Source organism: Eublepharis macularius, chromosome 7, assembly GCF_028583425.1.
Source record: "Eublepharis macularius isolate TG4126 chromosome 7, MPM_Emac_v1.0, whole genome shotgun sequence".
Lineage (NCBI taxonomy): Eukaryota > Metazoa > Chordata > Lepidosauria > Squamata > Eublepharidae > Eublepharis > Eublepharis macularius.
Window position 1 is genome coordinate 736,722 of NC_072796.1, and position 14,224 is coordinate 750,945.

A 14,224-nucleotide genomic window follows, 5' to 3' on the forward strand; every position below is an offset into this window, starting at 1 on the left:
TCAGTAGAGCTTCTGATTGGCCACTGGAAATCTGATTGGCTTTGCAGATTTTTTAAAAAAACATTGCTTCAGTAGCAGCTACCATAGCACCACAATCTTTACTGTGTGACTGAAGATAAACTGTGTGTATGCAAGAAAATATTTTTAAACAATATATTCATTTCAAAACTCATTCTGTTAAACACCGCTTCTACTTGAAATGTTGAAAAGTTACTGTTAGAGTTATGCACGTTCTCATTCCCTGACATTCTGTGGTTGGATCGGCCTCTTGTGTCAGCCATTTTGTGGTTGTACCCATCACCCTCTGTCAGATTTCCAAAGTTGCCCACAGGTTCAAAAAGGTTGGGGACCCCTGCGTTATACTATAGTTATACACATTAAAAAATCTCCCCGAAATGTCTCCTGACAAACTCCCTTCACCCATTCATTCCTTTTCACTTTCTTCTGATCCATCTCAGAGCCAACGTAGTGTACTGGTTAGAGCGCTGGGAGAACCAGGTTTGTTTCCCAACTCTTCTATGGAAGGTTACTTGAGCCAGTCACATATTTTTAGCCAAACCTACCTCACAGGGTTATTGTGCAGATAAAATGGAGGAGATCAGCTCTGGGTTCCCAGTAAGGAGAAAGGTGGAGTATAAACCAAGGAAATATTTTATAAAAATAAAAATAAAAGGTCCAAATTGAACCCCCCCAATGATTTTATAATTTATTAATGTAAAAAAGTACACAAATATAAACACAATTAGACCCCCGGAGAGTGTAAAAGAATATACTAGCTTCAGACATAAGGACAGTCAAAGAGAAAACCACAGTCTATAGAGGTTGTTGTGGGTTTTCCGGGCTGTATTGCCGTGGTCTTGGCATTGTAGTTCCTGACGTTTCGCCAGCAGCTGTGGCTGGCATCTTCAGAGGTGTAGCACCAAAAGACAGAGATCTCTCAGTGTCACAGTGTGGAAAAGATGTAGGTCATTTATATCTACTCAGGAGGGGTGGGGTTGAGCTGAGTCATCCTGTAAGAGTTTCCCAGGGTGTGGAATGCTAATGGCGGGAGGCTTCACTGTATCCTGAAGAGGTTCTTTTGCATATGGATTGGTGCTTGATGTGCTAATCTTCTCTGCAGGGCTATTGTCGGGTATAAAGTGTTTTGTTAGCCTAGTGTTTTTCAGAACTGGAAACCATGCTCTGTTCATTCTTAAGGTTTCTTCTTTCCTGTTGAAGTTTTTCTTATGCTTGTGAATCTCAATGGCTTCCCTGTGCAGTCTGACAAAGTAGTTGGAAGTGTTGTCCAGTATTTTGGTGTCCTGGAATAAGATACTGTGCCCTGTTTGAGCTAGGCTATGTTCAGCCACTGCTGATTTTTCAGGTTGTCCAAGTCTGCAGTGTCTTTCATGTTCTTTTATTCTTGTCTGGATGCTACGCTTTGTGGTCCTGATGTAAACTTGTCCACAGCTGCAGGGTATATGGTATACTCCTGCAGAGGTGAGGGGGTCTCTACTGTCTTTTGCTGATCGTAGCATCTGTTGTATTTTTCGGGTGGGTCTGAATACTGCTTGAAGGTTATGCTTTTTCATAAGCTTTCCCATCTGATCAGTAATTCCTTTGATATATGGCAAAAACACTTTTCCTGTAGGAGACTGTTTTTCCTTGGTTGTTTGATTCATTCTTGGTTGTTTGATTCAATACCTAAAGCATGCCAAGACCACGGCAATACAGCCCGGAAAACCCACAACAACCATCGTTCTCTGGCCGTGAAAGCCTTCGACAATACATCACAGTCTATAGTCTTTTCTCTGTGCTAGGATCCCTCTGCGTTCCAAATAATCAAAGACAGAATTTCAGATTGCTTCACAACTGCTCCGTTGTACACTATGATGTGAGCTGCAGAAAAAAGGATTGTGCACAATTTTCTCCAAAACACAAATCTCCCAACACCACACTGGACCTATACATAGAATGCTTCTGCTGCCGAGCCCAAGCTGAAATCAACAAAAAACACCACACAAAATCCAATCTCAGCCACACAGAGAAAAATGCCATAAGCAGCCTGAGAAACAATCCAGACATTATATAAAGCAAGCTGACAAGGGAGGAGCCATTGTCATAATGGACAAGACAGACTACATATGAGAAGCTGAACGACAGCTCTCCAACACCAGTTTCTACAGGCCGCTGTCCTCAGACCCTACACATGAATACATGCAAGAACTCAATAAAATCATGAAGCAAGTCCCAACAGACATACAGGAACAAATTTATACAGGCCCCTCCTGCCTCCTGCCCAAAGATACACAAACTTGGGAACTCAGAGTGTCCCATTGTCTCGAGCACAGGCACCATCACTGAAGGAGTATCAGGATTTATGGACGCCATCCTAAGACCATACGTTATTAATGCCCTCAGCTATGTTCGTGATACCACAGTCTTCCTGAGGAAACTGCAGTCCATCGACCATCTCCCAGAAAAAAGCATTCTAGTCACCACAGATGACGAGTTCTTGTACACCAACATCCCCCATCAGGATGGACTACGAACCATTAGAAACATCATCCCAGACAAGACCATAGCAGATCTTGCCATTGAACTCTGCATGTCCTCACCCGTAACTACTTCAGGTTTGGTGAGAACCTATACCACCAAATCAGTGGCACAGCCATTGGCACCATGCCAACATTTTCATGGCAGACCTAGAACAGCGTTTTCTGAACTCCTACCCATTGGCACCTCTCCTTTACTTGAGATTCACTGATGACGTTTTTGATGTCTGGACCCATGGCCAAGAAGCCCTTGAGTGATTGCACCAGGCTTTCCACAACTTCCACCCCACCGTCAAGCTAACTGTGAATCACTCTACACAAGAAATAAACTTCCTAGACGCCACAGTACCAATACACGAGAGACACATAAGTACCACATTATACCAGAAACCAACAGATTGGCAAACATGCCTCCAGCTACCACCTCAACCACATCAAGCCACTGTGTATAGCCAAGCCCTATGTTATAGTCACATCTGCTCCAAACCCTCAGACAGAGATACTCACTTGAAGGTTCTGCAACAGGCATTTTTGCAACTACAGTATCCCCGTGACATGGTGAGAAGGATGATTGGAAAGGCCAGAATGACACCCAGGGATTGCTTGCTACGAGACAAGCCCAAAGAAAATAACAACAGAACACTGCTGGTGGTCACCTATAGCTCACAACTCAAGCCAGTCCAACGCATTATCAATGACCTACAACTCATGCTGGATTGTGACACTGCCCTCACACAGGCACTGGGGGGGGGGACACGTTTTCTTGCTTACAGACAGCCTGCCAACCTTAAACAACTATCACTCACAATGATAAACTAGTTAACAGTAACATAGACTCTGGTTCCCATGCCTGCAACAAACCAAGATGCCAACTTTGCTCTCATATAGATCCGAGCAACACCATCAGTGGACCCAACAACATCAGCCATACCATCTCGGGTTCATACTCCTGCTCATCCTCCAATGTGATTTACGCCATCGTGTGTCAGCAATACCCCTCCACACTGCCGGCGCCAGAGTTTCTGGCACCTGTGGCCACTTGTACGCGCGTGTGCAGAGCGCGCGCGCACGCCACAGACTGTGTGATGACGTCATCATGTGATGACGCCATCATGCAGTGCAGGATGGCTGGGGTGGCGCGCGGAGGCTGCTCCGTGCTCTGCACGCCGCCCCAGCAGCAGCTTGCGGCTTCTGCGCCCGGCTGGGGCATGTGGGGGTGGAGGAGCACGCAGCAGAGCTGGCATGGCTGGGCTACAGCTGCTGCTGCAGCCAGCCAGCCCTGTGCCGCCGCCGCCACCACACGCCCCAGCCGGGCGCAGAAGCCACAAGCCGCTGCTGGGGAGGCACGCGGAGGCTGCTCCATGCTCCGCACACTGCCCCAGCAGCAGCTCACGGCTTCTGCGCCCGGCTGGGGCATGTGACGGCGGCGGCGGCAGCACGGGGCTGGCTGGCTGCAGCAGCAGCTGCAGCCCAGTCACGTCAGCTCCGCTGCGTGCTTCTCCACCCCCTCCGGCGCCCCTCCGGTGCCCTCGCGCCCTGAGGCCACCGCCTACCTGGCCTTAATGGGCGCGCCGGGCCTGCCCCTCCACTCTCTCCATTGGACAAACTGGCCAGTCCCTTTGACAAAGAATTAATGGACAAATGTCTGACATCTGAAACCACAACATTCAAAAAACAGTGGGGGAACATTTTAACCTTCCAGGGCATTCAGTTGCTGACCTAAAAGTAGCAGTTCTCCTGCAGAGGAATTTCAAAAGGAGATTAGGGAGACTGCTGAATTGCAACTGATAACAAAGCTCAAGACAATGCATCCACCTGGACTGAATCGAGACAGGCACGAACTGAAATACGGACCAAAGTTCGTCATGAACCAGGTTGTTTTCTTTGTTCATGAACAGGCAGTTAATTGGAGTGCATTTCTCACGAACAGTGACGAACTGCTATGATTTTTAGGGCAGTTTGTTTTTTGGTTCATGACTGCAGATAATCTGGTGTTGATCCATCTATTCCCTATGCAACAGGGGGGGATGGACTTCTGCAGACCTTCTGCAGCCCTGAGAACTCCAAAGTCAGCCCTCCAAAGCTTGATAGGCAGCTCGGGTTGCCAACCAGAGAGCCTCCCATTGTGCTCTATGAGAGCAGGAGGCTATATAACCCTCAGCTCTCAAGTGAGTGGTTTCACTTTCCAGCAGGCAGTTGGAGAGGGAGGAACTACTGTTGGATTTTCAGTCACAGGGGGAGGTACTTGAACCTTGCGGCTGATGTACTGTTGCTTCAGTCCTCCTTTTGTTCCACAGCCAGGCTCTGTAGCTAAACCTAGTGGGTTACCCATCTGCGGAGTCTGCCTGTATCATTTTAAGCCCCTCTCCCGGCCAGGAAGGTGCCTGGGTGGGTGGGGGCTCTGACCCCACCCTAGTCTCTCTGCCACTGCCTGGCTCAGGGGCCAAGCCTCGTGGGTTCCTTGCCGGAGGACACACAGTATTCTTTTTCTTTTTATCATCATCATCATCATCATCTAGAGCACCTGTTTCTCAGCTGCCATTTTCTCCCAATTTCCCATCTAATTTAATATACGTTTTATCGTTATTTTCTAAAATCCCTTCTAATTTCTTATCTCCTTCTATTTCTTTTAATAGTTTCTCCCTATCTAATAATTTTGGAATTAATCTGCTTTCAGACACTTTAAATTCCTTGACCAACAATTCTTTTAACATTTGTATTGATGCTGTTGGTTATACACTTCTCGTCCTTGAGTATTTGTTTTTCAGAACATATAATTTAGTCAAATGAAGACTGGAAAAACATGTTCTCAATTCCCCAGTAATAAACTGATTAAACTCTTGCCTCTAACTTTTGGAAAGATTTTAAGTACAGTAATAGCATCAGTCAATTTTCACTTGTTTACCTTATATGAAGGAGCATCTTAAACTAAGAAGGTAAAACAATAAAGAAGTACCACTGTATGACTGCCTTCTTTTTCATTTTCCTGGACCTCTCCCACACAGGGCCGGATCGAGGGGGGCAGGGGGGTAGTCTACCCCCGGCGCCCCCAGGGAGGGGGCGCTGGGAGAAGCTGCCAGCTGCCAGAGGGCACAGGCAGCCTCGCAGCCCCCCCGCACTGCCTTTCACCTGCCCCGCAGGACAGGGGGCGTCCGGCTTGCTACGCACCCCCTGTCCTGCAGAGCAGGCAAAAGGCAGCGCGGGGGGCTGTGCGGCCGCCCGCGCCGCACTGCCTTTTGCCTGCCCTGCAGGGAAGGGGGTGCGCGGCAAACCAGCCGCCCACTGTCCCGCGGGACAGGCAAATGGCGTGGGCGGCCTCGCAGCCCCCCACGCTGCTTTTGCCTGCCCTGCAGGGCAGGGGGTGCGTGGCAAACCAGCTGCCCCCTGTCCTGCAGGGCAGGTGAATGCAGCGCGGAGGGCTGGGAAGCCGCCCGCGCCATTCGCCGGGAGGCGAATGGTGCGGGCAGCTTCCCAGCCCCGCACGCTGCCTCTGTTACGCCCTGCGTGATGATGTCACCTGAGTGATGTCATCATGCAGCACGGGGAGCGTCGCCAGCCTAGGGTTGTCCGGGGCACGGGCAACCCTAGATCCGGCGCTGCTCCCACAATACCTAAAGAATTCTCTCCCCTTCCTCTTTCTTTCCCAGTCATTGTTCCAAAGCCACAGCAATCTCTTCTCCGGATATTTTCCAAAGGTAACATACGTGTTACCCGGGCAATCGGTTGGATGCAACTCAGTGTTGCTAAAGATGGAAATCCTTCTGTCCACGGCATGTGACTGTCTTGCCTTCCACTTTCCGCTGCAGCCCAAAATGCTCCCTGTATTGTTCCTGAATCCTCAATGGAGGCAAGAAAGTCACATTCCGAAGATGAAAATCTCTTGGTCCTTAGAAACAATCCATTGGATCCAACTCAATATGTGGTTTAATCTTTAACAAATGGCAATAAAAAGAATTCTTTCTCTGAAATGCTCAGGAAGATGCTCTATCACATACAAAAAAACGTCCGAAATGACGCCTCCGAAAACACCACCTACCTCTTTTCAGAGTGCCTTTCTTGCTTCATGACTGTTCTTATAGAACTCATAACTCTTGAAACAATGGACAGAATAATGAGCTAATAACCCTTGGAAAAAACACTTCTTAGCCTTTAAATGAAGATTTGAATTTACATGTAATGCCAATGTCATGTGACTAAAATGTGTTGATTCCAGTTTTTTTTAATCTTCATGTAAGTTATTTATATTCATCATGGAATGAAAATACAACTTAGTCAAATTGCAGAGTATTCAAGCAGGGAAGCTGCAAGGACTTGCCAGGTACATCTAACTTCCCTCCTCCACTTTTTCCTCTTTCTCTTTCCTAAAATCTCCCATCGCACCTTCTCTCCTTCCCACCCACCCGCCAGCCAACCCACCTTTGCTTCCCTGTCTTCAGTTTTCCTTCCTTCTTTCCTTTTGCCAGCCTCTACCCAAGAAAACGCAGGCTGGGCCGTGCAGTACTGGGCACCGGGCCCAGTTGCAGGGAGCACCTCACTTCCTACTGTGTCCCCTTCCCCACACGACTGCCTCATTCCCTCCTCCTGGAAGCTCCCATATCCTCACCTTTCCTTGCTGCCTTCGTTCCTTCCCACCCACCAAACAACCTACTCTTTATTTCCCCCAGTTCCGCTCTGGGGAGGAAATGGATGGTATAGCCTGATCTCATTAGATCTCAGAAGTTAACCAGGGTCAATACTTGGATGGGGAACCACCAAGGAAGACTCTGCAGAGGAAGGCAATGGTTATCTACCACTGCTTCTCACTAGCCTTGAAAGCCCCTTGACAACACATATCTTCAGATATTTGTTTACTTCATTTATACTCCACCTTTCTCCACAACGCGGACCCAAAAAGCTTACACTTTATCCTCACAACAACCCTGGAAGATGGGTTCAGCTGAGAAGTGCATGGCTTCCATGGCAACATGGTGATTTGAACCCGGGTCTCCCAGATTCTAGTATGGATACCCAAGTGGTCGTTATCACTTCATCAGCTGCAGAACTGTTCTGAACTCAAGAGTACGATCAGTTGATTTATCACATTTGCATCCTATCACAAACAGTAGAAATAATGTCAGAATGGCATGATGTTCTTCATGGAAGGCATTTCAGAAACAAGTGGTTGCCTGTTTGCCAGATTCCTCCACCATCTAAGACATTTCTTTCAAAGTCACGTACCTTTTTTGCTTGTATGTCAACATGGCCTCTGCAATAGGTAACTGGTGCGCGCAGTTTGCTCCTGCTATATACTGGGTTATTCTGGAGACAATATCTGGCGATTCCTGGACTGCAAAAACAAACACACAAATGGAAACAACGTCATCATTTATTGTATGTCTGGTAACAAGTCAAACTAATAACTGCCAAGCTAGATCAAACCTTGAGTGAGACATGTTCCAAATGTTGGGCTGGCTGAACAGCCCGTTATTTCTTTTTATTTATTTACTTTATTTCACTTGAAAGGAAATGGAACCTGACGGCAGGCCCCTAAAACTCTAAAGGTTGCAGAGTATGACATTCCATAGGGAAAAGTGAACAAGAACAGAGGAGCTTCCATTTGGGAAAACTCATTCCCTGGGGATGGCGGTAGGAATTTGTCAAACATCTCAGTTTCTGGATCAAATTCAGTTCTGGAACCATTGTCACGATATTTGGATTACTTTCTGCAGCCTCTGGTTACCAATACGCCAGCCTACCTCAAGGATACCATGTCTTTAATTTCTTTGATCGAATCACTAGACATCTCTCCCTCGGTTTACCTGATGTCCCTTGATGTGAAGTCCCTATATACTTCCATCCCTCACGAGGAGGCGAGGAACGTGGTGCAGGATGCCCTTCTCTCACGAGCCGTGCAAAAGCCTTCTCCTTAATATATTGGATATCATACTGGAGAAGAATTTTTTTAAGTTCAATGATGTTTTCTATTTTCAATTGCAGGGGGTAGCCATGGGTTGTGCGGCTGCCCCCAGCATTGCAAATATTTTTATGTCCGCCCTGGAAACCAATAGGATATTTAATGAGAGCAATAATCCTTTCAAAGATCAGATCCTTTGCTACAGGCGGTACATAGATGACGTCATTATTGTGCTAAGACAAGAAGGGTGTGCTGAGGAGTTAGGCAAATGGTTCAATTCCTGGCATCCAGCAATTCAATTCACTTGGACTGGTAGTACAGACAGTATAGACTATCTAGATGTGACTATCTACAGAGAAAAAAACAACAGATTGGCGGTGCGTCCCTTTAAGAAACACACGGACCGCTGCTCCTATCTCCACTACCGATCCTTTCATCCACGTAACTTACGGGACAATATTCCCTTAGGCCAATTCTTGAGGATAAAACGCAATTCCACTAACCCATATTTTTATGAGATCGGACGTAGGGAGCTGGGGGAGAACTTCGCAGCGAGAGGCTACCCTAGACAGATAATTGAAAGGGCGAGTGCCCGTTCAGATGTAATTGAGAGGGGAGGTTTGTTGACCCCCAGAGGGAGGAGTGTGGATGATAGGATCAAATGGGGACTGGACTATACCCCTCTAGCTCCTAGGATCACTTCCATTATAAGGCAGCATTGGCATCTTTTATCTGACGTTCGTGGCTGTACCTCGGGATTGGCGGTTGGCTTCAGACGGACCAGGTCCATTCGCGATATTGTCATAAGGTCCGAATTTTCTGCTACCCCTCCACGCACCAACATGCCTACAGGCCATTTTGCCTGTGGCAATTGCAACGTGTGTGGGCATATGGTGGGACTGGATCGGATATTAACGACCCGTCCCTTTCCCAGGAGTAAATTTACCAATTGTAAATCAACAAACGTCGTGTATATTATACAATGTCAATGTCCCCTGCTCTACATAGGCAGCACCACCCACCCCCTCAGGATAAGAATCCAAGAGCATTTATCAAGGATTAGGAATGGAGTGATAGAAGCGCCTCTGGTGGGACATTTTCACCAATGTAAACACCCGTATCATGATTTCAAGGTTTCAGTTATTGAACATTTGGATCATCCGCATGCAGCGGATATAAGTAAAACACTTATGCAGTTAGAATCCAAGTGGATCTTTCAACTTAATACCCTGACACCATATGGGCTCAATATGGAGATTGTTTACTCTTGCTTTTTATGAGAATTGGCACTTTGGGCTGTAAGTTGTTGCATGACCCAGTATCTTCCAGCTGCAATTAATTGGCACATTGTATGATTCGGCCCCAAATTGAGCTATATACACAGTTGTTGCTTAATCATTATCAGTCCGTTAACACCACCTTCGTCTCGAGCCCTTAGAGAATGAGCTTGGATTTTGCAATACTCTGTAAGTAAAACTCAGTGTATTGTTTATACGTTGTAACTTGTAATTGCTTAATAATGGCTGTGTAATTGTTTATTACATTTCTATGCTTACAGTGTATCCAGTCTGAATTGTTTCATGCCCAAGATGAAGTGAGTTTTTTCTCACGAAACGGGTTAATGACAATTGCCTGCACACCCCCGTCGGCATTGTTGGATTTATCTTGTAATTTAGGACTGGGAATGTCAGAACATCTTCCACGATTCTCTATCCATGGGCTTCTGCTTATACAAGACTTTTTGCATGTTGCAATTTAAAGGAAAGTGAAAAATTATACGGACCACAAAGATTTGTTTGTAAAACATATGTGCAGTATATGATTGTACTGTGTATTTTTGTTGTGTGTAATTGAGAATTGCATACTTGAACACATTGCACTTTGCACATTGCACTTTTATATGATTAGAAATATATTTATATTTGCAATAGTGGTTTCCTGGCATTGTGTGTTTTCGAAACATCTCAGTAAGGGCAAGGAAGAGTAGAAATTATGGATTAGTCATCAGTAACAAACAATCTCCATCTAAAGGACAAAAAGAGTCAAGATCATACACATTTTAAAAAGGATGAAGTATATCAGTGTCCACATGCCAATGCTACAGGAGCCTTGGTGCAAAGACAGAATGCTTAGTAATAAAAGAAGGTATAAATGTAGTGGAAATACCAGAAACCAGCCGGATACAGTCATCCCTGTATATGAGTTCTACAGGTCAGGCCGTGTTGGGCAGAATGTTCTCTTTGGCAGCTCATGTTCTACAAGTGAAGCTCTCTACTGGAAAGAGCTGAAGACACACACGTGAACAAAGTCCTCCATGGAAACCGTTTGGGTGGAAATATCAGGCTTGAAAAATAATTTCATCCTTGGAATACATTATTGCCCCCCTAAACAAAGTTCTGAGAGTGATTTAAGGGTGGGAGAAAAATCAGAGAGGATGCCACACGAGGCAATGATTTAACAATGTGGGACTTTTATTACAGTGTTATCATAACTGTTCAAGAGCATAGTTTCAGGCGGGTAGCCATGATGGTATGTAGTAGAAGAGCAAGATTCGGGTCTAGAAGCACCTTAAAGACCAACTAGATCTCCAGGGCACGAGCTGCCTTGACAGTCAGAGCACCCTTCATCAGATAAGGTTCACTGATGACATTTTTATCATCAGAACCCAAGGGAAAGAAGCACTGGAGGCCTTCAGCAGACCTCCACCCTAACCCTCAACCTGACCATGAATCAAACCACACAGGAAGTACGTTTTCTCGACATCACTGTACAAATACATGATGGAAACTTAAGAACCACCTTAGACCAAAAATCGACTGAATGCACACATATCTACAGGCCTCCTGTCATCATCCAGAACACACCAAACCATCTATTATCCACAGCCAAGCTCTAAGCTACAGCCACATCTACTCTAATCCCTCTGACAGGGATTCTCACCTGTGTGATCTACAACAAAGATTTCTGGAATTACGATACCCACCAGCTGTAGCAAGAAAACCATCAAAGCCAGAATGATACCAAGGGATGACCTGCTACAAGATAAGCCCAAACAGAACATCAACAGAACGCCACTGATAGTCACATACAGCTCCCAGCTCAAAACAGTTCAACGCATCATTAGTGACCTGCAACCTATGCTGGACAATGCTGCTGCTCTCTCACAGGCATTTGGAGGCAAACCTTTCCTTGCCCACAGAAAGCCCCTCCAACTTTAAACAACTCCTCACTCACAATAATGCACTTCCCAACATGGACATGAACTCTGAGACCAGGACCTGCAATAAGCCAAGATGCCAACTCTGCCCCCGTATTCACTTCGAAAGCAGAGTGGAAAGGAACACCACCCGGGATTAAAGGAACAGTAATATAAATCTGATGCCAGGACATTCCATCGCTGACCCAGGAGTAGCAGTTCTCGAGCAGATAAACTTCAAAGGAAAATTACAACATGAGATTGCTGAAATCAAGTTTATTTACAAATTTGGAACAATGGGTCCTCCTGGGTTGAATCAGGACATAGGAATTTTTTTTGCATTACAGATGCTAATTTTCTGTACTTCACACCCAGCCTCTAATCTTGTCCTACAATATTATTATAGCTAGCTTTCTGACACTTTAATTTACAACACCTCTTCTACCCTCTGCCTGGATTATAAGAACCTCTTCCTTTTCCCACTTCTCCTATCTGACAAAGGGAGTTCTGACTCTCAAAAGCTCATACCCCGGAAATCTAGCTGGTCTTTAAGGTGCTACTGGGCCCGAATCTTTCTGTCAAGAGCATGTTCATTTACCATCTCTAGAAATTTCCTTTCTTTATCACAATTTGATCAGACATTTCCCCAGTTAAATCATGACGAAATTTCTAGACATACTGTGCCACAGAACAGTAAGCAATTAAGCCAACTAGAAGGGAGATGACCCCAAAACCCATCCTGTGAGAAACCCAGTATTTGGTACAGGTCAGAAGAGAGGTCAAACTACTAGGGAAGTGTGGTCACAGGGGTATCAAATTCAACATACATGTGAACATTAAGATCCTTGGAAGTTGAGCACACTCACGTTTAATTTCAAAAGGGGCAACATCTCAAAAAATTAGGCATTTTCAATCTCCTAGCAGGTTGCTAAGAGAAGCCCAGTACAAAGTCCTTTTCAGGTGGCACCTGCCTCTAGCAAGGTTAAATAATATTTTTAGAACTAATAAGTTTAAACGTTGGAAATGCTCAGCGGCTAGGGCTGCCAGCTCTCCCAGATTGGCAGGAGACCTTCTACAGGGTAAGGCCAGCAGGGGGGAAATTAGCACTGGGGAAGCATGGATGACCCACCTATGCCAAGAGTTCCAGAATGGGTTAATAAGACTTCACATATTGCAGAGATGGACAAACTTGCAGAAAAAATCATTTGAATATGGGCTGTTTAACAAAAACGGACATTTAAAAGTGGTGATCTTGATTAGCCCCCCCAGAATATTTCAAAATAGACCTTTCTTTAATATGCATGTTATGCAATTTATATGTAATGTACAGTATAATATGAACTAATAATTATTTTAAAATGTGGTGGTGTGCAGTAGGCTTAACGTCTGCCTCAGGTAAACTGGGGGAAAGTGTTGCTGAAGCCAGAGCCATTAAGCACGCAGAATCATGAGCCCGGCTGCCTTCTTGGCCACCTAGAATTCTTGAGTGTCAACAAGCAATGGCACGGGGATGACCTGGTGGGTCCTGTATGCTTGAACCTTCAGGAAGCATTTGACGAGGTGCCTCCCCATAACACTTGCCCAGGGAGAATACACGCGTTCAGTCCCTATCGATCTGTATCAGTTCAAGTAATACTGGGTTTGGCCTGGGCCTGGCAGCAGATCAATTTTCCACACATTTATCAGCTAACTGGCACCAGGTTGACATAGTGACATACTGCTAATCTTCAGGGACCCAAAGGCAGATGCCAACAATGACCCAAAGAAAATTCAATGGAAGTAAATACGTACACGAGAAGCAAACAATATTCATACTAAGATATGGCAATATAAGGACATTCTGACATTCAGAAGCAAAGCAATACTTTTTTCCCCCAAGTTACCAACTCAAGTAGTTTGCGTCATACATCCTCCTAGCGGTCAAGTATTTGGACGTTCTTACCAGTGCTTTGAGCTTCAAGCTTGTTGAAGAAGTCCCTCCAGGTCAGATCTTGGAAGAAGTTGTTGTACTGGTAATCAACTGAGCCCAGGTACTGTGCTACTGGGTGAGACCCTATCAAGACGGCAAAAAGAAAACAGCCGAATACGTATCAAAATACATCAGTAATACAGAAACTAAGTTTTAAAGGAACAGGCACACACCCACCGTGGCCAGAAGTGCTCCTTGCCATTTAGAAAAATTCTCGCTGCCTGCCCTTCAGTGTAAAGATGTGCTAAGAACTGAGAACTAAAATCTTTCTCTCCACACACTCTTAACTGCAAGAAGCTCTCTGCTTAAAATCACCACATTAAGCATCCACGAACAGTGTTTAGAATCAAGTGTTGGGACAAACCACGTTAAATAATGATCCAGAAAATAGGTTAGGCTGTGGAAAAAGGATGAGTGCAAAATCCAATTGGATCACATTTTGTAATCAAATAAGCGTTCCCTCCCCTTTGAAAAAAATCACACACACACACACACACACACACACACACACACACAGACACAGACACACACACCAGAACATCTGTGGAGGCCATGGTCATAGGGCTATAAAAATGTCTTTAAAGTGTCCTTGGTATGTGGTTCAATAATGTGCTGTAGGGCACTGTAGAGAC

The 14,224-nt window shown here is 45.5% G+C and overlaps 1 protein-coding gene across 1 annotated transcript in view; it reads right to left on the reverse strand.

The window, feature by feature from the left end:
• PACS2 (phosphofurin acidic cluster sorting protein 2) overlaps positions 1 to 14,224 on the reverse strand; it is a gene marked incomplete at its 5' end in the record, with an annotated part of 213,975 nt that overhangs the window by 80,176 nt on the left and 119,575 nt on the right. The window contains 2 exons of the mRNA XM_054984815.1: positions 7,752 to 7,860; positions 13,566 to 13,676. Coding sequence (XP_054840790.1) covers positions 7,752 to 7,860; positions 13,566 to 13,676 — 220 coding nt within the window. The remainder of the gene's footprint in view (positions 1 to 7,751; positions 7,861 to 13,565; positions 13,677 to 14,224) is intronic.